Source organism: Nasonia vitripennis, chromosome 4 (genome assembly GCF_009193385.2).
Source record: "Nasonia vitripennis strain AsymCx chromosome 4, Nvit_psr_1.1, whole genome shotgun sequence".
In the NCBI taxonomy this organism is placed as follows: domain Eukaryota; kingdom Metazoa; phylum Arthropoda; class Insecta; order Hymenoptera; family Pteromalidae; genus Nasonia; species Nasonia vitripennis.
Genome location: NC_045760.1, coordinates 13,508,065 through 13,533,183, shown reverse-complemented (window position 1 = coordinate 13,533,183; position 25,119 = coordinate 13,508,065). Strand labels below are relative to the sequence as shown.

Sequence of the window (25,119 nt, the reverse complement as noted above, 5' to 3'; positions counted from 1 at the left end):
TTTCAAGCATGTACACATCAGGCGAAAACAATTTTCCCGACTTTATATTAACAAGCTAGAAACGTTCTGCCGATTTTCTGCGCAGTCACTTTGCTAATTGCATTTTTGTTCCTCTCTCATAATAACTCGATCCGTCAATCAACGCGTCGAAAAGTTTTTCATTTAAAAAGCGCATCATCCAAACTGTGTGTTAGTAGACGGACATTATAACATTAGTGTTAGTATACATAATGTAGCGTATAAGATGAATACTCACGATGTACTGCTGATTTCGATTTTTATAACGAGAGTTATTCTGTGCGCATACCTGCAACAAACGGAAAGAAAGGCCAAAATTAACATATTTCTCACGGCGCTTAATATTAAAAAATCATCACGCTCGATTAACCCATACACACGCAACCTATAGAGTAACAATTTCCAGCGAACGCGTAGACTCCTGACGTATAGCAAACAGAGAAGCCATGGAAAATTTAATTCCACGCGACAACATTTCATCCGAGTTAGAGAGAGAGAGAGAGAGAGAGAGAGAGAGAGAGAGAGAGAGAGAGAGAGAGAAAGCTGCAGAAAGCTCGGACTCGCATCGCCGCACAGGAATACGGGATTGAGCGCGCTGGTGATGCTTGCATATAATGCACAGCGCGGTAGGTATGAGCACTGGCAGCGCTTTGCTCGTGTAAACAGCGGCGACGTCAGGAGCAATCGATATCCGGGGAAATCTCTCGCTGCTGTACTCTATACTGCGCTGGCGACGTCGCCTGCCTGCCTGCCTGCGGCTGATATTATTCCTCCTTGGCGCGAGTGCGGGGGACGCTTTTCCGATCCCCTTAGCGATACACTTCTTTTCGGGAGGGTTTCCCTTGCACCCCCTTTTCTGGAGGGGTGTTTACGCAGCCTGGCGCTGGCGCGGAAATGTGCCGCTGAGAAAGTGCGCTGGAAGGAATACAGAGTGAAAAATCAATGAAATGAATGGAATATGATTCATTCTTCAAAAGAGCATTTTATGAAAGTGCGTGTAGTTTATGTCTCGATTCCCCGCGTTTCCCGATACATGCTTTGAAAGAAAAGTGTCGCAACCTAACCTCAAACCTTTAAAATCCCCAGAATCCTTGAACAACCGCAAATAAGAAGCGCGTGAGATGAACCCCTTTTGGCGAAAACAAAAAAAGAAAGCCGGAGAGAAAAGAAGGCACACACGGTTCGAGTGACCGCGAACCCTCGTATCAAAGATCTGCGCGCGCAGCTGCCTCCGGGGCTGGAAGAGGGGGACTCTTTCAAGGCTTCCCTCCTCGCAGCAGACCGGCTCATTTATCGGGGATTTTACGAGGGTGCCGACGCTTCTGGGACGCGACCCACATTCCTGGGGATTCGCATCGCGGCTACCGCGCGAGTTCGCTTCGTTTGATGGTAGATTTTTCGTTTTGGTCGCCGTCTTGTTTCGCCCCCCTTTATCGGCGTTTGATTAAAGTTTTTATTATGCGCAGGACTGAGTCCGCGAGAATGCCCGGGGGATCAGGCTAGTTCGCAAGGGTTTTATAGATCGTTGATGGCTGGGTTGTATTGAACGAGGTGGTATTGAATAGGATGAAACCTGATTAATGTTTCAATGCAATCTACTCATGTCTTCGTTATATTATGTTCTATAACAATCTATCTTGAAGGTAAGCTCATATTGCATTGTCAGATTGAAAGTCTTGGGCTTTCGAGGAGTATAGAGACTTGCCAAGCGTAAAGCTCATTGATGGATTTTGTGAGTCGAAGATTTTAATTGCAGTTCCGGGCCTTTCAAAAAGCACACTTATAGTTAAAATTCAAGAACAGCTACAAAATAACAACCATCACGTTCAATATACCCTCGGATATGAATTATTTCAATTAAGAAGAGGATAGAATGACTTGGATAGTTTATGATTATCGCAGTACATCATATCCAATCGAAGATAAGTAAATCTCTATATGGCCATTCAGGAGAGCTGATCAGCACTGAAGCCCCGCAGAGATCCATCTTCAATTTTCAACCTCCCCGCACATAACGAACTTATCGATAGCTCTCCAGTCTAACAGGTACACGCGAGAGCCTTATCCCTTAAAACCCCGAAGAAAATGAAAAAGCACCAGCAGCAGAGGAAAAGCGAGAGAGAGAGAGAGAGAGAGAGAGAGAGAGAGAGAAATGCTCTCTATCGCAAGCTCTCTTGCAGTAGCGAAAATGTGGGTGAGGGAGGGTTGGATGGTCTCCCGTTGGCCGGCGGCCGAATAAGGGCGGGACGCGCCGGGGGTTGGAAAGTGGAGGGGGAAGATAGAGGAGGGAGGAGAGCGCTGCGCTCTAAAAATCTATATAACCTGCGCACCGCCGGGTTGACCTATATACGCCTCGACCAGCAGCAGCGCCGCCGTTGCAGAAGCGAGCGAGATGATCCGCTGCTGTGCTGCAGAAAGAATTTATATCCGCGCTGGGCTTTATTCTTCGTCTTTTTAATGCGTTTCCTGCAGCGAGGTGTGATGTACGATGCGGATTCGCGTTTCACTTTTTCTTTCCGAGCTACACGCTTTGGATCTTAATTCGGACGTGGATCTGGTTGGGTTGGGGAGCTTTTTGCGAACACGCGACGTTGCGCATGTTTTACTTTTTACTGGAAACTTTAATAAAGCCTGCGGACTCGCGCGGTACTTTTTCCGATTTACAAGACTGTAATACAGTCGGAAATAGGTTTCCTTTCTAATGCAGCAAGATTTTCCGACGTCGTTCGGTAAGTGCGTAAAAACTTTTACGATTTTCCCTTCGGGGTTACTCGATACGCCGGTACATTCGAGCTTTCCTTTTCGGTGTACTTTTGCTGTTTACCGAGAGAAACGACTGTCTTAGATCCGGAAATCTCGTAGGATTCGCGTCGATTGACGTCAGTTATTGTACAGCTTCGCAAACGCGGGTCCGGACAACTTTCTACTTGGCTGTACAAATATCAGTCTCTTCGGCAAACATCGTTCCTCACATACATCTTTCACAACGAATTTAGTTAGAGAGTTCGAGAGAATAAATTGAATTGTGTGTGACTTTGACTGCTGTAACTAACGAAAAGTTCGCGGCTGAAAATTCCTCCTGCGGCTGCTTGAAATTCTTGACAACGATATTTGCATTTAACTATACTCGGATCAAGATTCTATATCTAAGACTGCCAAGCGTGCAAAATTTTAATAAAAAATTAAAGAAGTATGTATGCGTATGAAAATTTTCATAGCATGCTATACAGGAGAAAGTTTCGAGATCAACCAATCAATAGCACCTGCAATTGGCAGAGAAACATTTCAATAACGCGGGAATGAGCGCGCGTGAAACTATGAAACGCGGTTGCAAGAAAAAAATCTATCAATCAAGCGCGAGAGTTCGGGAATTCCCAAACTCACTGAAGCAATTAATATAAAACGCCGATAGCCAAGTGTGAACGTCAGGGAATATTTTGCCAATTTTCGAATAAAACGTTCATCTATAACTCTTTCAGAAAAATCATAAAATTCTAATAGCACTTATTTATGTTAAAAAAATCAGCTCGACCTCAACAGATGAGACTAGAGCAAATAACAATCATCGAGAAGTGGACCTTGACAGTACACCGAAAAAGACAACAACAACTATTTAATCATCTTTCGTCCGGATAATAATTCGAGCACAAGGGAGACATAAATTTCCTCCAATAAAGCCCACACGTACGTACATTCCCATCAGGTTCCGCGCGCCGCGGCGAATCGATCAAACGCAGGCAACAAACAAAAAAAAAAATAACACGTAAACTCCTTGCCGGCTGGCTCCCGCGAACGATTAATCGCGCGCTGGCGAGTCAGGAGAGCACCGAGGGTTGAGTCTGACTGGCTGCGCAGGGAAAACTCTCCGGACTCCCTCGGGGGTGGTTTTTCTCGATTCTGTATGCAACTCCGAATCCCCGAGGCGCCGTAAGCCAGCGCCGACGCCACTTTTATTTCTTCATGTGTACTCGCTCGAGCATGGGAGAGGACCTAAAAGGACGAAGGTGAAAATGATACGGATCGAAATTCTGTGACCTTCTCCGGAAAATCATCGAACCATGAATTTTGCCTTCACGGACTCGTGCTGTTACTGTATGCGCATACGCATCGAAGTGTACATAATAGAGGGAATTGTTTTTTGCATATCGAGCTCGCGCGCGCGCGATGTTTTAAAGAAGTGCCGTAGCTTGGATAAGAAGTTGGCGTGAAGCTCTCGAATCATTGGCTCGTAAACTTTAAAGCTCTACACGAAAATGCTCTCGCGTTAAAAAAAATCATCCGGAAGCTGCAGCGTCCAGCTCGCTTTTTTCCAACAAAATACCGCCGGAGTCAGATTCATCTCCGAGAGACGAATAAGATAAGTCGCTTCTTCCTCTTCGGAACGAAGCATCCGCCCGTGATGAACGCATACCCTCCTCGAGCGACCCGCAGGTGTGCCAATATAATTTCAATTCAGCCAGCTCGCGGTCGATAAAACCGATTCGAATTCCCATGCTATCCATCTCTCGTCCGTGTATAGCAAGCTCGAAGAAATCGAGAAGAAGCAGAGGAGGAAGAGGCCAGAGCAAGAGAGAGAGAGGGAACTCGAATAAGACGAGCAAGGAAGGTGGAATGCCATTTGGCCAGCGAGAAACGCTCTAGGAATAGATACCCGGCCGAACTGGATGAGTAACTCGCGTGTCCCTCTAAATTCAGAGCGAGCGAGTTTCTTGTTACACACACGTACGCGCTCACACACATGGCTCTGCCAGATAAAAGTAGATTAGAGGGGAGGGGAGACGATAAGAGAAACAAATGAAAGAGAGAAATGTGCCGGCCGGCTGATGCGCACGCCGAGTTTTACGAGCGAGCTCGAGAGCTGTTATACTCGTGCGGTTGCGAAAAAGTGGGCTTCTGTGTTCTTTATGAAGAGAGAGAGAGAGAGAGAGAGAGAGAGAGATGCGCTGAGATTCGTTGATCTTTCACTTTTATTTGACGAAGGGATTTTAACGCGATTTTCTCTCGTGCGTTGAAAACGGAAGATTTAAGCCGAGGCTTGATTTTCTAGTGTTTTCTGATCGAGCGATAATATCACAATTGAATTATAAACTGCTTCGTCTTATTCAAATCATCAAAGAAAAAGTTATGTAACTGCCCAACTTACGTTTTCAACGGCGAGCGAAGTTAACGCACCAAAAAATCAAGTTCTTACTAGAACAATTGCGACGAGCTTACAGCGCATAAAGGTGTCGGACTCAAAAAAAGAGATTCAAGACGCCGAATCTCCGGGGCAGTTCAGTTCCTTCACCTTGGCTCTCGAAACTGCATACACCGTACACAGAAGCTATGTATGATGCGACGGGCCTCGATATTACACAAAGTTATTAGGTCCTATGATAATACGCTTTTGGCAGAACTTTTCACGTCGCCATTATTTACTCTGCACGTGTCGCTCGTGTGGATTATGTGCAGTCGGTATACATATACGTACAGCAGTAGCTAAAACTGGTTCTCCTTGAAATTCGTATCAAGACGTGCAATTTGAAATAAGCTATGGTAATACAGTTGCTCGCTGAATATTGCATGAATCCTATTTTGCAGACTCTTGGGGCTGCTAATACCGTCGATGAACGACTTGAATTCGTACTGCATATACAGCTGTCGAATCTTTGCGCTCTTCCCTGAATACTCCGTGAACCGGGGACAGTGCACGCATGCTCCAAATCGTTATAATTCAAAAATATATCCCTGGTAGAAATGAGTCTAAGAACAGGCTAGTAACTAGCCAGTTCTTAGGATTTAACCTAGTTACTACCTAATAAATGGCCAGTTCTTAGGGTCATTTCTACCAGGGATGTGGTGTAGGTAAATGCGTCGTATATATACCGTTACGAAAAAATGGGCGTGACAGACACAAGATATCGCAATCGTTTTTCAGTGACGAGTTGCCATATATTATACACAGAGCCTTATCGTGTCGGAATGATTCGTTGCGTTATCAGGTGAACCAGACGACGATAAGCCTCTGTACTCTGCTCTCAAGAAAAAAAAATCGCCCTTCATCGTATTTCATCTCATTGTTTTTGAAAAACCTCAATTACGTCGTAGTACATGTAATCTTTGCGTTCATCAATTCCATATTACTAAAATCAAAATTCATATAATTCATCAAAAGCGACTGCGGCAGCCAACAACAGGAGGGCCGCGAGCCAATCAAAGAGAAGCCATAGGCATGTATACTCATATCAATCACAGGAAGCCGCAGTTCCCAAAAAGCCCAAAATCTCGGCCTCGTCGCGCGAGCCATTCGAAAATCCCGGGACCATAAATTCCCTTTGCGCGTCACAGGCGCGCACCGCGCGGAAACCGATTCGACGACGTCCCCCCGCAACCGTGGCAGCGCATATCGAACACTCGAACTCGTTCGAAATAACTCATCCCATTGCCATCCGAGCCACACACACACACACACACACACACACACACACACATATATATATATATATATATATATATATATATATATATATATATAGTGTATATGTATAGTCCCGAGAAGAACTACCGCGCAAGCAGCGAAATATATGCGGATGTACCTATGCAGGGTATAGCCCGCGTGTGTGGCAAAATGCACATCCGCGCGAGCGCGGCAGCGGCGCTCTGTGCTAAATCCCCGAACGCGCGGCGACGTGTGATTTTGGGGACACGCGAGCCGGATGACGGAGGCTTGGCAAACTTGAACGTGCCTATGGGTGCTGGTGGCTAATCCGAAAATCGATGACTCGCTGCGGTGTAGAGGTTACGTAAGAATGGATCCAGAGAGATGCAGGCTCGTCGTTGACGATGTGGAGTGACGCTAAGTAGACTATATCACCGGTGCGCCAAACGAGAAGAAGATAAAAAGCGTGGGTACACCTGAGGGACATCCTGATTGATAATGCGGATTCGCGGATTTGCTTTGAGCTCGAGAAAGTTGCGCATATATTATATACTCCGATTCCGCGCACCGAGAGTACACTGACTATATACAAATTCACAGAGTTCAGAATTGGCGGAGGAATTTCTTAATCGGGAACCATACTGTACGCTCTGTCGTCCGCGGCTCTGGAATGTTTTCGCGTATCGAGTTATCGCGAAAACGGTTGTGCTGGAACTATGCTGAAAAATATTTGTTAACTGATCTACACGCCTTGCACCAGACACACGTGTAGAATTGAGTTAATTACGTCGGTCGGAACAGTATTTATCAATAAGCTCTTTTTGCAGATTCGTTAAAAAAGTTTATATAAAACTTCACGACGTTCGAGACAAAGTGCTGATAATAATCAAGCGCCCTATATGCCTATAGCGTCCGAAAAGCGCGTCAGAATCCAATCAAACGTCCAAAAAAAGTTCCAAACCAGCGAGAAACTCATAAAACGTATTGAAACGTCACTGGCTAACCATCAGCCAATCGATCATCATCATCGAACTCCCGTCGGTAAAAAAAAAATCGCGCTCGACCAGTGATGAGTTTGTTAAGGGCCGCTGGAAAAAAAGGGCCAGCGCGTCGAACTGCAGACACGCTCCCCCCTCAAACAATGCGGCATCGAAAAGCTCACCGGCCACGATGTAATTACGCGGCGGCGGCGGCGGCGGCGGCGGCGGCGGCGGCGATGGTGGATCGATTTCCAGGAGCAGGGAAGCAACGGGGGGTCGAAAATGGCGCCCGTTCAATTAATTGTCGCCGTTGCGGGAGACTTCGTTACACGCGCGGCTATTATTCATTAACGAAGTAATTGCCGGTAGGCAAAATAATACATGCTTGTCCGTATGTTAGCTGCTTCTGCGCGAATACGATACGTTCCTATACGCTGATCGGGTTGTAGTACTGGCGATAGCCGCATGAATGGAATTGTTAAATATTAATCATTGAAGAGGTCATTGCACCGCGCGCGCATTATGCATACGATGGTAGGGTGGTTATGACGCGAGAGTAAAGGGAGAGCCTTCCCGACCGAAAGTTGAGTTTTATTATTGAATAGGGGTGAATTATTATTTTCCAGCGGCGACGAGTGATTACAGGCAGGTGATGCGAGCACTCGAGTTATTTGCTCAGTGACTATTACTTTGACGGGGTCGATAAAAAGGGAATTTTCCGTGAATCTGCGGTAAAAGGGCGCACGCGCCGGGAGAATATAATATACATACACTGAGAGAAATTTATAGTAAATTTTACTATACTGGATAGAAAATTTTAATAAAAAGTTTGGTAATCCACTCACAGACTGACAGTCTAGTAATTTTTACTAAACTGTATAGTAAATTTTATAAAACTATAAATTTTACTATACTGAGTAGTAATTTTTACCCTGACTAAATTAAATATAAAAATGCACATAGTGGAAAAATTATTTTCAATTATTATATGGCTCTAAATTTGTATGGTTATGGAGGGTTACTCTTCTAACGCACTTCATTCAGAGAACATTATCGATTCACTCGCCGCAGTTGATTTTTAGAGACATTAAACTAACCTAGATACATTTCCTACAACTAAACGCTTAATTATTATACATATTCGCAATTCGCAGTACATATGCTTATACGCTCGCAATTGTTACAACAGGGTTGCTAAACGGACTTATATACTAAGCTAACTTCTTACCGCTTGCGGGTTTTATTTCCCGTGCACCCCCTAGCGGCAGCACACAAAACAGTTTGACTTTATTTGAAACAGCACCGGCTTCAAACTGCTGCTCTGAAGTCGAGTCTTGCCATGATGCTTATTTTCAGGTGCTTCTTCTCGCGGCCGCCATGTTTGCTAAACGCGCATGCGCATAACGCGTCAATACGCATCTGTTCCGATTTTCATATGAAAAGTACTATACGTTCTATTAAAAATTACTATACTGTCAGGTAAAAATTCATACATTAGCGATTTTCACTATAGTTTCTGTTAATTTTTCCTATTGAGTATGGTAAATTTTATATGGAAGTTTAGTAAAAATTGATATAAATCTAGTAAAAAGGTCAGTTTTGTCAGTCTGTGACGAGATTACCAAACTTTCCAGTAAATTATCATGAACATATAGTAAAATTTACGCACTATTTCTCTCAGTGTATACAACTCTGTGCGCTTTAATCAAAGTTTTGCAATGGAGGTGTGATGCGCTCTGCGCCACGATTAATCGATAACCTGCACGAATCAATTAAAGCCTATAAACGGCGCTTAAATTTCTGCTCATCAATTATGAGAAGCCGGGAATAATTACGTTGCCGCCAAGTAATTGGTTATCGAAGAAAGGCTCTTAAAATTTCTAAAGAAGAGAACTCGGCGTGAGATCAAAACTTCGTAATTCCTCTTTAACTCCCGCTTTTTGTTACACGAAATTTTATGCGCTGAATGAAAAATAAAACAAACGGGCAGCGGTCGCTTGCTTGTTCTCTCTCTCTCTCTCTCTCTCTTTCACTCTCTCTCTCTCTCTCTCTCTCTCTCTCTTTCACTCTCTCTCTCTCTCTCTCTCTCTCTCTCGCTCTTTCTCTCTCATAAACATGCTTATACGATTCCGCGCAGGAAGCGGCCGCAAACCGCTAGTACGCCGGTGTAAACACGTTCAGACAAATCGTCCACGGTATAAATATAGACTGAATGAAAACGAGTTTTGGTATAACATAATAAAAGAAATACTGGTTTAGGCTGATTTTCGGCAACTCTGCATTGCTTTCGAAATCGTGCCCGAAACGTTGCTTCGCAGTAGCATAAAGAATTCATCTGTACAAGAGTGTCCTGATACATTAGCTGCCACCGACTATTATCATATAGAACAGCCTCTATACTTCCAATTAGCGCAGAATACTCATCACCCGTTGGACACAAAGGAAATCCATACAACACTGGGAATTAACAATGCACCCGGCAATTTCGACTTTTCCATACGACGGGAAAAGCTTCGAGAGCGCACGTGACATGTGAGTGAGCGCAGTGTATAGATATAGGAGTGAACAAGTGAGAAGCACGTTGATTTCATCGGCAACCGTGAGAGACGCTCATATACACGTGTATACGTGTGTGACCTGAAAAGCCTCGAGGCGACTTTTGTTCTCGCGCGATGCCGGCGGAGGTCTTTCAATAATGTATGACTATACGACGGCGGCGTCGAGTGTATACACACAACTAATATCGATGCTATATACGACGCTTTACCTCTGGTTTACCTCTGGTTCGCGCAGTCTTGAAGAACGAGGAAAACGAACGTTATTTGCTTGTTTTAGGATAAATTCGATGACGATTGGAATCGCGGGATCATTCTGACGGATGAAGCATTGATGCTACTACTATGAACGACTGTTGATTTTCCAAACAGATAAATAACAGGATGTTGCAACGTTCAACGAAACGAGTAACGGACATCAGCTATAGCACATTTCAGTGTTCGAATGTGAGTATGAAAAAAGAAATGAAAAATTTTGGAAACTCAAACTTACTCTCTTCCTATTGGGCATTTTTTCGTTACCAACGCCAGCTCTTATACGTACCTGAAACAGAATAAAAACACGGCTTGTTAGTCAAAACGTTTCCAGCAGCATAAACATGATATTTTATTATTTTTGAGTTTATTGAGTTATTATATTGGTTTATTGAGAAAATTTATAAAACCACCATATCCAAACGAAAGTTCGAACCAAGAATTGCGTTGAAAAGAAAAAGCATATCAAAGGTATATCCGCAGGCAGCTCGAAGACTCGAGAGTCTGCAGAACGATTCAAGCTCGACGTATACACATTCTGCAAGGGAGTGTATCCTATAGTGACCGTGCCCGGGGGAGGGGGGGGGGGCAGATAGGTGAACGATATGCCACTGCGAGAAGAAAAGTGTCGACGATAATAAAGAGAGATGGACGTGGAGAGGTGTGTAGCTCTCCTCTCTGCCCGGGCTATCGACCAGCGTAGCCTAGTGCGCGCCGCGCGAGTCGATACCATCGCGACCAGCCTTCTCTGTGTGTACGCGTACACGTATACAGCCGTACTGCACACGATGCTGCTGTACAGGCGAAGAGGCGCATAAATATACATGGATGTAAATACGCGGGCGTATTCGTGAATATATATAGGTAGCTGCGCGCAGTCGAGCGGAAGCCCTCGGCCGAGGCTTAAGGAATAATTGCGGATTAGTCCGTAGCGCAGATTTGGGAAATTACGTTATATAAGTACAGCGCAGGGGATGCTGGCGAAGCAGCGCGCGTCGACTGTTATACGCCGCGGGGTCATGATGAATATGAAAAAGCTCGAAAGACGTGCTGGACGTATACGTCGAGACTGGCGGGCTAACTGGTTTAAGTGTGTTCTAACGTCAAAGTGCTAGACTGCGCGCTGCAACTCCAATATCAAGTTCAAGCACGCTAAGTACGTAATTGTATAAATTTCAAAGAGCTGCTGCTGCGAACGGGAAGTTACCGAAAGAAGAAACTCTCGAAAATATACACATTGTTTACAAAGAGCCGAGGAATAACAGAGATACAAAGTTCGCGCTTTTCCCGTATACATTTTTTCTTAAAGTTCGCGAAGCAAAGCAAACGCTTTCCATTAATCTCTCGTCGCTTAAACTCGCGTATATAGTCTCATCTGTGCGGAGAACACGCAGAGGGAATAAATTCGTAGGCGCGAATATGTACGTATGTGGAGGCTCGCGAGCTGCGCGGAGAGTATATAGCAGAGTTGCCAACTCCAGTATAGGCACATATGAGAGCTGGCGATGAGTGGAGCAGTCGAGTTATACAAAGCCAAGTGACATTCGAGAAGATATATGGAGGCAAAACGATCGAGCTTCGACTCTTTTTCAATTTGCTCGACACGCAAAGCGTAAAATACGTGCTTCAAATTATAACCGTGAATAATTCGCAATGAAAACGCGGTCGCGAGCCTTTGAATTAAAATAACCGTCCATTGTTTCCACGCGATAGTAGCGGTACTAAAAAGAAAAAAACTCGCCACCGAAGAAACGCGCTGTTTGCATTTCCAGAGCTAAGCGCGCGCAAGTAGGTCGCAATCCAAACGTCCGAGTGCGCGCGCACGATAAGTTCGCCATTTTAATCTATAAACCAAAACGCGCTAATTGCGAAAAGAAGGCCACACGCGGTGACGGCTGTATAACGCTATATATATATATATATATATATATATATATATATATATATATATATATATGTGTGTGTGTGTGTGTGTGTGTGTGTACTTGCTACTGTTTTTTTCAGGTTGTTTAACCTGTTCCTCTTTCAGCGACGCCACTGTACACAGGTACTATATCCACTATTTATCCCCCACCCCGTACACACACACAGCACACTTTACCTGAATAAACTAGCGTGTGCTGCTGCGGATATGTACATGCTTGTCTGCATTTTATGTCTCTCTCTTTTCTCTCTCTCTCTCTCTCTCTCTCTCTCTCTCTCTCTTTCTCTCTCTCTCTATCTCGTCTCGTGATAATTTTGTTTTTATACTGGCATTGTACATATAGCAAAGAGCTCGTTTGTCGCGGCAAGAATCGAGAGTCTCGTAGCCCGATCTATATTTGAATATTCCGTATGACTCTGTGCGCTAGTGGGCGAACGTGGAATCGTCGAGCAAACGTCACGTTTTAAATAATTAAACAAATTCGCGTTTAACGCTGAATTCATATTCCAGGAAAGAAAATCGATTCTGCTTGCTACTTAAAGTAATAAATAATTTGATGGATGCTTCCGTCTTCCTAAATACGCTTCTTCGAATCGAACATAAAAAATTAAAAAAAAAATGAACATAACCTCTATGCACTTCCCGTTACCAAGCGACGAAAGATACAAACTTACCGGGTATTAAGACATTTTTTTTACATAACAGTAACATGCGGGCGGTGGAATCTATATCTCGCCTCCTGCTTTTTCGAACCGTTATATTGCCGACAGGACGAATAAAACAAAATGGAAAAAATGCGCAGTAATGAAAGAAATATTCCGCGTCGATAAAGAAGTTCCCTTTATAAGAAATTATCCTTACACATATTCGATTCATTCTTTAAAATGGCATGTCGTACATTTTTCTTGCCTACAGTCTCTGCCACGTTCTCATAAGGTTTTTCTCGCCGACTCCGTCTCTTCCTCACATTTTTGTTAAAGCCGGCGTTATCTTATCTTATCGGCACTGCTACCGCGGCACAGTGTTTCTTCCTCTTGGGCACGCTTTTTTTCTCTCTTCGAGCGCGAGTCTTGTTCGAGACTCTTGCCCCGAAAAAACGAAATCTGCGCCGTCAACAATTATATCGCTCGTTCGACGATGCAATGGCTCTCGCTTTTATTTTCATTCTTATACATTAAACAAAATTCAGGTCGTATTTCTCGGAATGTGCGTAATGTTTACGGGTGAGAGGATATAAAAGGCCGCCGTATGTATAGGTTTAACCTTGAATTTCGCCGATAACTTCGAGCGCACTTTAAAAAAAATGCAAGCCGCTGTGTGCTAGTATTATATATTCCACGACCGCTTCGGCTGTCTACCGCTGAGAGCGAGCAGTGAGAGTGGAAAAGTCGATTGGCCGGCAACATCGTTTTCGCTTATCAAGCTATAAAAGCGCCGGCGTGCAACGTGGCGCATTGCTTCGTTAGTACGTTGGCTCCGTCGAGGAACAAAACACCTGCGAGTTACAATCGTGATTCACCTTGAGGTTTTGCGTCGACACGTGCGCTCACGTTTTTCATGTGCATATAATGTACACGTACACGACTATGCCGCAGCCGCCGCAGGATGAGAATTATCTTAATGTGTTTTAATTTTATTTTATTTATTTATTTTAAGACCCGATTATGAGACCCGATAGTAAACCAGTGGCACTTATTCAAATTACAAAATACGATTATAGTATCAGAAACTTTGATCTATAGAGCTTTGTAAAGTATATATGATTGAAAAGAGGAGGAAGTTTGAACTCAATATATTTTTCACGTGAAAATACCTTTTCGCTGCGACTTCATGCAAATTAAAGATATAGAATAATAAATAGGTCATAAATATTTGATTCTTTTTCAAATAGTCCGCGATATTGCATTTTTAAGTAGTGCAGAAAACTGCCTACAAAAGAGAAAAAAACTATATAGACAGTAATGGCCATCTCTATGTTAGCCACAGGCACGAAACGTCAATCCCGAAAATCCTGGGCAAAGTCATCCACCTCAACTCCCGCCCTTCATTGAAGTTTGACCATTCATTTGTTCCCTATACTGCAGCACACAACCCCGGTCATCGTCGCTGCTTTTCTATACCCTCGAGGCATCTCTGCGTGTGTACAGATACATTATACACACAACGTGTGAACATGCGTGCGGCCGTGGCGATGCACGCTGGGGAGATAAAAAGCAGGTCAGTGTTTCGGAAAAATCAAGCTGACTTTTGCTTTTCCTTTGAGGGCGATCAAGCTCTTTTAATTTTGGGGAAACTTGCTCGACTCTATACTCTGATCGATGCGATAGCTTCAATATATAACGAACTGCAAGTTCTTATGGAATGCAGCTTCGTTTAAGGATGACTTTGCGTTGTAAGTGTTGAATTGCTAATTAAGGGGGGGGGGAGCTATAGCTTCGCAAATCCGCCACGAGGTATTTAGTATTTCAAATGTCAAAATAAAACTAAAAGCCGTATTGACATTTTCTTTCGGTAGAATGATTCACTTATCTCAAACCTATGGCTCTCTGCTCATTATATTGATGAAATTTCAAATTAAAAAATGTTAATAAGTAAAATTGGTGTTTGAGGTTGGCGCTGTAATCGCATAAACACGCGTAAACACCTGCTTGTATGTCACAACTTTTACAAAAACCAAAAGTCCGATTGGTATTTTTTTTCGGTAGAATGATTCACTAAACTCAACACTATGGCGCTCTGGTCTTGGTTTTTAATTGCAAGCTTTATTCAAAAAGTTATATGGAACAGAAAAACAGTATTTTCAGCTACCACATCCCCTTAAGAGGTTTCTAGATATATTTTGGTGTAGGCGGTGCACCTCAAGTTGTAGCCAATTTCTGATGAAATTGTAATTCCACTTCTTAGGGCAATTCATAATAGCATTCGCAGGTAAAATCGGGAATTCCTCGAACCAGCGAAGAGATCCTTATAATAAGATTAATTTTAATAAGATTGAAACTAGGACAATGAGCTTCTTCAAAGTTGAGAAAGTAATCGATAAGCTTCTGCGTTGCTACCAGCGCGCCTTAAATTTAAAATCAGCATTTTTCAAGCTTCGTTATATATTGAAACTAAATAGGTATCTATTCTAGAATCGTTCATCCCACTTATATAGCGTGTTAGATATCTCATCGAATTCGAATCTATTTGATATGATTTTCAATGCTATTTTTACGTAATAGTTTCCTGGATGCTTCGAAATCGACTGAAATCGTTTTATGGTCGAATAATTAAAATATTACCGGAAAATAAGAAAAAAAAAATCAATATCAAAGCAAAATGTTGTCAACATGCAATTCAGCAAAATCATCACAAAATTCGTAAGAAGAATAAAGCGCGGAGAAGCATCCGTTCGCGAGTAACAGGATGGCGACGGAATAAGATTTAATCCTCGAGCGCAACGAGGTATATACATATATATGCGACGTAATCGAGTTGACCGCTCTACGCAGGAAAACGCATTTCGTCGTCGTCGAAAAGTGAATTTGTCTACGCTCGAAACTGGCCTCGGCTACTCCGAGGAATCTAATTTTTTTTCACGGGCGCCAGTAACGGATTTTCCAAATGCCCGTATATACAGCCAGGAATTTAATATGTGCGTTGACATGTAATTGAGGTACTGTGGCACGTCATGTACTTGCGACTGTCGTAAATCAGAGATGATGGAAGAGGAATTGTGAAGGAATTCTTGAAATTTTCTGTTTATGAGTAACGATGCCGGGGAATGTTTTGGATGAAAAAATACAAATTGTATTTTCGAAATCTTGCAGCTATTCATCAGGAGGTTATAACTGTTGTTTTCTTAAATAAAGATTAAATTTTAAATCCATCGCATATCGTCAAGCGCTAGAGAAGAATAGAATCAAACTTTGAAGCCAAAATTTTGTTACGACTTCTGGCTATGTAATACAGCTCATAAAACCGTGAACATGTAAAACTTGAAACTGCTACAAAGAATTGCGTTTACTCAAGAAAGATCAAATATATACGACCCTCCGAAAATAACTGAAACCCACACACTCACCTCGATTTCAATATCGCGCCTATGCGGTGTCAATTGAAATTCGGTACTGTAAACAGCCACGCAACGCCGCGGGAGCATTTTCCGAGCTTACCCCCCGACAAAAAAAATATCGTTTCATGCAAAGCAGGAAGAAGCGTCGCGACTTTCTTGGTGCAAATATTTGCCGAGGTGCGAAAGGTCGGAGATATCGCGGCCGCGAGGATGAGAAGGGAAATTTACGATCAACTGGGAGCCATTTTCCAGATACAGCCGAGAGACGCGATACTGAGAGACAGGTGTACAAAAAGACGACGTGTATAGAGGTTTCTTCTTTGAGGAATCATATTATCCGGTACGTTGAGGAGTCATTTTGTTAACGGAAGTGTTTGCTAATTTTTTTCTGCGGATCATGACTTGGACTGATTTTTGTCATAGCATTTAACGAAATAGATTTTATGTCTCGCTTATACCGTTTTTTATCGAAAGCTGATAGAATGTTTTTGGTAAACGAAATTGAGTATTATCCGAATTAACAATTCAAGCAAATTAGTTCTGATTGCTGATCCCAGAGCATCAAAAAGACAGTAAAAAACACACTCTGCACTCTGTCAACATCATGAACCAACTGTTTGTAAAGCCAGCTCGTGAATATTCACCGTAATGCCCATTCGCAAAAAGAAACAGCGCCATGCAGCATTTCGAAGCTGATTCAGAAGCGATTTTCACAAGGCTGAAAAGGCTGGATTCGACAACAAGCGAATCGCAAACAATGAAAACGCGGGCTTAAGAACTGCTTCGTCCGAGACTGACATTTATAATGCGTACGTGAATGCTTTGATCGCCGATGTTTGCCATACATATGAATGAAGTTCGACTAATACATTCGGCGTACGTGTGTCGCGACGCTCGGAAAGAGTGTAAACGCGGAGGGTCGAGAGAGGCGTTCCAGAGTGCTTTTATTTTGCTAAGCCTATTAAACAGATATCACAAATATTAATGCGTTCTGCAGCAGATTACAACATGAAAATTGTCAATTGGACACTTTCGACACTGGAAATATCGTTAAACTCGCAATAGTACAGAGTATATGTATAGAGTGATATCGTCGGGCACACGGAGAAAGGGACAAACGGCTGAGCGAGTTTTCCAAGGTGCGAACAGTTAATTAAACTCGGACTCGGGCCTGCGAGAGCGAATGTTGCGCTGGGTAGATAAGGCAAAGCAGCAGCGACGACCGCATTTCTGCCTAATTGTTCGCGAAGAGAGTTAGGCATCAGAGGCGAATAACAATCAACTATCATGCGTCAGTGCCCATCTATACAATGAAGAGATAGAGAGAAAGAGTATGCATTTGAGAATATGCGTTTCGAAGAATTTTTAATGAGCGTGTATGGATGCTATAGGGTCTATTTTTAGTCATTTGCATTGATTCAAGTTTTTCACTGATTTTTGTATAATGCGAGTTCTCGTCCGTTATCCGAATCAGCGCAAAGGATACGACAATATTGAAGGTTTTTCAATTATAAAAATGTAAAGCCGGAGATACGCCGTCGGCTATTCCGATTGAAAATTCATCTCTCCTGAAAGCCCTCCATCGAACATCCAGTCAAAATAAACCTAGAGAATCCCAAAAGAAGAACATCGAGTCCGAGCTTCGTTAGACATTCGGGCGCGATGACGGCGGTCCATCGAGGCATTGCGCTTTCGGCGTCTTGCTCGCGCGGCACACACACACACATACGCTTCTCTTTCTATCTCCTCTCAGGCATCGCGGTAATTTCACCGGGCCGGCAATGCTATTTTCGGCGGCCGGCCAAAATAGCTGAGCTTAAACTTCTGCTAGACACCTAAGAGCTCGAAGCTGTACGCTGCTCTAACGGGTCGCCACGAGAAGTGGGTCAGATTTTCGACGAGGACCGCGTGCAGTCGATGAAAGGGAGTAGATATGTGTGTACCGCAGTTCTATATACTCCGTGTATTTTCATGGTGAATAAAGTTGCGCGAATTTTTCGGATCGAATCGTATTATACACGCGTGTCAAGAGTCAAATTTTAGCATAAATCAAGACGCTTTCGCGCGCGAGGCACGAAAGGAGCATGTATAATGTATATTTAGTATTTACGTCGTCGGTTTACTGTTCTAGAACATTTTGTCCCGCTTCGTCGTCATAGTAGCTGCATATACGCATCAACAAGGAGAATTTCGACGGCAAAGTGAATGTTTATAAAAATTAATGCACATGCCCGATGATTCACGGGGAAACTCAAAAATACGCTTTTCCAAACACTCGGCTGCTATAATCTTCGTCGTCATCTCGCACACGCGTGCAGCGGAATAACCAGTTTTTTCCACCTATGTTTCTAACATAACAACAAGAATTTCGTTATCAAGTTAAAAGCGCCCGCAAACCATTCACCGAAAAACTCTCAAATAACTATATACGTTCTATCCTCGACCGTCGAAACTATGCGTGACCTCTTGCGTCGCAGCGAAGCCTCCAGCCAAGATTACCGACCAAATAAGAAACTCCAAAAAGCGTCACGAGCACGCGAGAGCACATCTCTCGGCGCCAAGCGATAAGCTCGCGGTGGTCCCTCGTATAAGCGGGAGGGCCAACGTTGAAGACTATGTAGTGCAACGGCGGCACGAGGAACGAAATAGGAGCGTGCGGGCACTGGCGAGAGAGAGAGAGAGAGAGAGAGAGAGAGAGAGAGAGAGAGAGAGAGAGAGAGAGAGAGCACGGCTAAATTTAAATGTATGAGCTTCTCGCGCGTTGCATAACTCTAGCCGCGCCGAGAGCGATCGTTTGGATTTGGAAGTCACAATGAGCTGACGCCTCTCGCTTCCGCGAAGCTTTTTCTTTCGTTTTGCCGACTGCAGAGAGCCTGCCTTATATTCGCGTTTCGTACGATCTGTAGGCGCGGACGACCGCGGACTGTTTGATCGTGTTGGTGCAGCGCATCAGCCTCGAGGCTCTCCTCGTTGAGTCAGATATGAGTTTATTTTCGTTGCCCGAGCATTAACGAATGTCACGCAATGTTGCTATTTTCGAGAATTCCCGCTGCACGCGAGCCTGTGTTTACCGGAGCGTATGCGCACCGCGTTTCCACGAGGGATGGTAAATAAGAATCTTTACTTTTTCAACGATTTTTCTTGCTACTGCGTTAAATTCAATTCAATTATAACTGCATGGCAGCATTATGTAAAGTACCAACGACATTTCATCGACCCGCAACGGCGTTTTGTCGCGGCTGCGCGGACGTAACCAATCAGCCCCTCGTGAGTGTTTCGTCATCCTCGTACAATTTCGCTAACGAATTGCAAGATCGAAGAGAGAGAAAAAAAACACTCCGTCGTATCTACACAGCCAGCGCGTAACCCACATATCGAACGGAAAACAGATGCCACAGACGCGTCCGCAAATCAGTCGCACACCTCCTGCGCCCATAAGCATGCCACGGCGGATATATCGCACCGATAGATTATACGTATCGCACGCACCTGCTGATAAGGCGGCATCTGCAGCAGGTCCCTCTCGTCGGCAGCGGTGACCTCGAACGTCGGCGCCGTCTGCATGGGGTAAAGATTGCCCTTGCCCGGATACGAGGTGCTCCGGCGAAACTTGACCGGACTGATGCTGGACTGATGGGCCGTGGGTCCAGGATGTCCGGCGAAGGTCGGACTGGGCTTCCTCCCCTGGAGATTGGCCACCGCCGCCGCGGCAGCCGCTGCGTGAAGGTTCGAGTGCAGCGGCGGCAGATTCGGCACTGACCTTCCGCGGTTCCAGGGCGACAAGGCCGGACTGGCCGCGGCGGCCGAGTGCGCTGCCGGATTCTGGCCCCACTGCTGCGGCCCGGCCTGGGGACCGCCCGACCACGCTGCGTAGCCCTTGCCCTGGAGGTACACCCCTGGATGCGAGTTCTGCTGCTGCTGTTGCTGCTGCTGCTGCTGCTGCTGCTGGAGCTGGCTGTGCCGATTTCCGGGGGCTACGCTGGCGCCTCCGCCGTGGTTGCCCTGCTGTTGTTGCTGCTGCTGTTGCTGTTGCTGCTGCTGCTGCTGCTGAGGGAAGTTGTGGCTGGCGGTGATGGCTCGTCGGGCCCCGGCAGCAGCCGCGGCCGCCGCTGCCGCGCTCGAGCTGGCGAACAGACCAGCCGGGCTGTTGGTGGGGAAGTTCTGGAAGGCCGCGATCGAGCCGTTGACCGGCAGCGCGTGCAAGCTCGTGGGGGTGTCGTCGGCCCAGAGGCTGGGCACCCGCACGTTGGCCTCGTTGCTGAAGCCCTGCAGTGCACTCGAGCTGGTGCTGATGCTGATCGGGTCCTTGTCCACGATGACGGTCGACGAGGAGGAGCTCGAGGAAGTCAAGCTGGCGGCGCTTATGGCGATGCTCTCGGCGTCGCTGGCCTCCTTGGCGGCCTTTTCGTTGCCGGTGTCGAGGCTGCTGCCACCCGGTGACAGCGGCGCCGAGGACTTGCTCGAAGCCGACTGCTGCTGCTGCTTCTCGATCAGCAGTTCGTCCTGCATGATGAGGCTCTGGTTGAGGATAGAGTTGACGGGGCTGCTGGCTGCCGGCGAGAACAGACTCGTCGCCGCGTAATCGCCCATATAAAGTAGCTGGTGGTCCACCGTGAAGTGTTGTTGTTGTTGTTGCTGTTGTTGTTGCTGTTGCTGTTGCTCCTCTTCTTCCTCTACTTCTTCTTTTTTTCTTCTACTTCTTCTTCTTCTTCTTTTCACTGTGTCTCTCTCTCTCGTTCTTCCGGCTGAACTAATGGTGGGTCGGCGAGCCTAGAGACAGCGATTCATCAGCAGGCTCGCGTGGACCGCAGGTTTGTTTTGAATAAAGAAGAAGCGGCAGCGGTGTAGTGGCAGCGCCAGTGGCGCCCGCGTACACTAGTAGTGGTGCACCGTCCTTATAACGGAGCGCCTGCAAAGCTCTGGAGTGAGAGAGAGCCGAGCTTGCGGAACTATCGATCCAGCGGCAGCACGCTCATCGGGTAGAGCTCACCGCGCTTCTATGTAGAGCGTGGACTGGGATGGATAGACGGCGAAAAACGAGCGAGAGAGAGAGCACCCGGAAAAGTCGCGCTCTCCGCCACGCACGCACGCGAATGAACCGGACAACACCACCGGACGAAACACACTGACACACTACTACGCTCGGGGGGTCGGGGGCGTCGTTTTTCCACCCTCGCTGCTGCTGCTGCTGCTGCTTTTCGCTCCCTCCTTCGTATTTCCCAAAAAGGGGGAGGGGGGCCGACAACACCGCTCTCGGCTTACAGCGCGTACGTGTGTATAGTTAATCGAAGAGCCGCGGGCTCGTCGTGCTCGCCTCGGTCGGATGGGGCTGCTGCTCGCTTCTCTGCACTCCTCTGCGTAGTGGCATCTTCCTCTCCGCGTGAACGCGCTCTCCCGGCTCGACTGCTGTCCGCTACAGAGCCGCTGGCTCGCGACGTGCGCTCTCTCGGCAATAAGGGAGATAAGATAAGCGAGATGCTTCCTCCTCTCCCCCCCTCTCTCTCTTTCTCTCTCTCTCTCTCTCTCTCTCTCTCTCTCTCTCTCTCTCTCTCGCTCTCGCTCTCGCGCCGAAAAAACAGTCGCCCGCACGCGCGAGCACACCTGCACACACGCGCACTCCTCTCTTCTACGCGTACAATCGTCGTAATCCGTATCCGCGCACGACTGCCTCTGCTGGACTCCCGCTAGCTGCCGACGAGCGCGAGCCTCCGCATCTTCGGAGTATATCACACTGCAAGCTCTCGCTGCTCTCTCTCTCTCTCTCTCTCTCTCTCTCTCTTTCTCTCTCTATCTCTCTATCTCTATCTCTCTCTCTCCTCGGCCCCTGCGTACGTGTCTTGTTGCGTCGTCGCCACCTGCGCCGCTGCTGCTGCTGCTGCTGCAACGACTGTCTAACTCGAGGGGCTGCGAGGGGGAGCTTGCAGCAGACGACGTCCGCAGAACGTGTCCGCCTCGCGCAGTGTTTGTTTCTGTGCAAATATGATACACTCGTTTTCGGCTGTGCAATCGCGGAGGAGGAGGAGGACGACGACTACGGCACGCAGAGCGGCGTTGCTCGGGTTCGATCGTGCCGTGGTGCGCCTGCCGACTTTTGGAACACTGAGTGGCGGTCTCCTCACCGACGACTATAGCCTCGATCCGCTCTGCTCTCTTACCACCACACACGGACCGTCGGAGCTCGTCGTCGGCTGCGCGAGCTTAGCTCGGCGTGGGGGGAGGGAGGATAGCTGGCTGGCTGGCTGCGCGCGCGCAAGCCTAGGCCATCGCGGGGAGCAGCCAGAAAAGCTATGCGGGAGCGAGCGAGCGAGAGGAGTTCGCGCCGACGCGCTGCGAGGCTCTCCGCACTGGCCGAAATGCGCGCGCATCGACCTGCGCGCCTCGTATACGTGCATATCCGTGAGTACGCGCGCGTAAGTATGTGGAGTTACGTAGTGCGGAGCAGGCCAGGTCACCGTGTGAGAGGTCTATAGATAACACGTAAACACGAGGCAGAGCGCAGGCGCTGACGGCGAAGACGGCAAAGGAGAAGCGAGGAGGACTCGTCGTCGGGACGCAAGCGCGAGTCTCGGGCTGCGAGGTATATATACCTGGCATTCGCCGAGAGATTTTGAGAACCGATGAAACCTTCGGATCGCGCGTATAGGTTTTTTTCGGGCCAAAGCTTGCTTTGATTGCCGCGCGAGATTGATTATTTTCATACCCCCTGCACTCACGTGACTATCACGTGAGTCATCGTGTAAGGCTTGGAATGCGTTCGAAATCCAAATTTCGTAAACAAACCCTGCACATTATAGTTAGAGTGCTGAAATGTCCGGCATCTACTCGTCATGCTGCCAGTTCAGTTCAAAGAGACTTACGGATAATATTTCAGAACAAAAAATTAATTTGCACCAACGGACTCGAAATTTTTACTGCATACTGCATAATCACGAATAGTAAAAGTGGATTGCATGTTTCATAAGAGTGAAGAGTCGATGCGTGATGAAATCAATATCTGTATATTATCGCAGTCCAACAGAAGTTCAATAAAATAACAGAACCGAATGTTTATGCAGCATTATTATCGGAAACATGCAATATCAACGTTATAAAATTTAAAATTATTACCTACATGTTGTTTAACCGTTCAAATGCAAGTTGATTGCTTTATCGCGATTTATTGGTGTCAATGACGGGGATAAAAAATTGTTATATATCAAGAGAAAGAATGTAACGAAACAATCTTCGATCAGGTTTTCAACTAACACTAAAATATTGATAATACAACCTTGAGCGTGTTATTGAACATTTATGTGATCATGCTAAGTTTTGATATTTTTCTAAAAACATGACTAAATCTTAGAGGCATCCTATTGTGTTACCCTTGTTTATATGATTGCAATACCACAGAAATGCCTTGTAAAATACTTTTACAATATCAAATTAAAAAAATAAAATAGCAAAACCATTACCAGTTAAAGCTCAAGATACCTTAGGCAACCCCCACAATTCCAACAAACCGTAAGCAACCATCCCATGATCCCCCAAAAAATCAAACGCCTCCCTTACCCCGATTCGCTCGTCATCCCCCTCAACTCCCACCCCAAAGAACCTTCTCGACAATCCAACATTCCCCACCGCACGATTCCGAAAGTCAGCAGCAGCGTTGCCCTGGCGCCGGGCACTCCCGCACCCCCAGGCGCATTACTGCTACTTCACGGGGCTGCTGCAGCGACCCAGCGACCGATATAGAGCCTGGCGATACTGCACAACGGGCTGATAAGAAAGAGCGCGGGGAGCCGGAGTGAGAGAAGGTAGTAGTGCTTATCGGGATTGCCGTGCGTGCGGTCATAAGATTGTTAGAATCGTAAATGACGGATGCTTTGTTTGTTTTATATAGAGGTGGAAGATAACACATTATTTACTGCTTGAAAGTGATTATATGCCGCTTTTTGAATGAACAAACTTTTTAGTACGCCTCGAATCAGTCAAACCATAACATGTGTTAAAATTTTCAAAAGTATTTCGATGGAAATAATACGAGGCACAATCGAGCTCCAGACCAATGAGCCGAAAATCCAAAAATAAAATCAGAAACAAAATAGGTACGTCCAGAACAAATTTCCATTCGCCCTCAACGCTCGCGTAATTCCAAGAGTGCACCCGAGGCAACCGTGCCAGCTAAAATTCCGTCAGATAAAACCTACGCGCAACCGGAGTCCGCTCCGCATAAAAATTCAAAACGAGAATATCGCGTACATGCGCGACTCTACCCAGGACGTTTCGGAAAATCCGATAAGGGATGCTGTAGCCGTATAGCAGCACATCTACATACATAGCCGCACACTAGCAGTTGGTACAAACGAGCCCGGGACAAAAAAAGCCTTGTGTATTTGCACGCTGCGGAGAGCACCTGACGCTAGAGCGCTTCGCTCTTTATTCGCTGCGCTGCAGCTCTCTGTGCGCAGCTGCGACGACCTACATAGTTCTCTCGCGTCTCTCTCTCTCTCTCTCTCTCTCTCTCTCTCTCTCTCTCTCTCTCTCTCTCTCTCTCTCTCTACCTCTCTCTCTCCCGTTCATGCTCGATGCGCGCCATGGATCGTAAATTCGCGTGCGGGGCAATCGCGCCCAAACCTATAAACAAACGAGTCACGGGAAAGAAATAAAAAAAATAAAGGAATAACGGTTCCCGAAAATGGCCCCTGCGACCCGAAGATTTAATTGTGGCGTTAATTAAAGATCCAAGAAAAACCCGGATGCGCTATCGAGGCGGTGTATCTACTGTTGACAACATTCAGTTATCAGGGGTGGCTATCTTCGTTTTTGATTTGGGATTGGAAAACATCCAAATCTGGTTTGTTTGCAGCACATTCTGTTCTGCTGCAATGAAGTTTTTTTCTGTTATCTGGGAAAGATTCTCCCTCTTCAGCATTTCT

At 45.9% G+C, this 25,119-nt stretch overlaps 1 protein-coding gene across 8 annotated transcripts in view; it reads right to left on the bottom strand.

Moving 5' to 3' along the window:
* Positions 1-22,487, bottom strand: part of LOC100119636 (cytoplasmic polyadenylation element-binding protein 2) — a 155,599-nt gene extending 133,112 nt beyond the window's left edge. For 4 of the 8 annotated variants that reach the window (XM_031929012.2, XM_016988726.3, XM_016988724.3 and 1 more), the window contains exons 1-2: positions 19,694-22,487; positions 257-307 (exon numbers count right to left, since the gene is read on the bottom strand). In XM_031929012.2, coding sequence (XP_031784872.1) covers positions 257-307; positions 19,694-20,794 — 1,152 coding nt within the window. In that variant the 5' untranslated portion in view covers positions 20,795-22,487. The remainder of the gene's footprint in view (positions 1-256; positions 308-19,693) is intronic. The other 4 variants (XM_031929013.2, XM_032599223.1, XM_032599224.1 and 1 more) reach the window with 1 other exon arrangement.
* Positions 22,488-25,119: the final 2,632 nt, after the last annotated feature.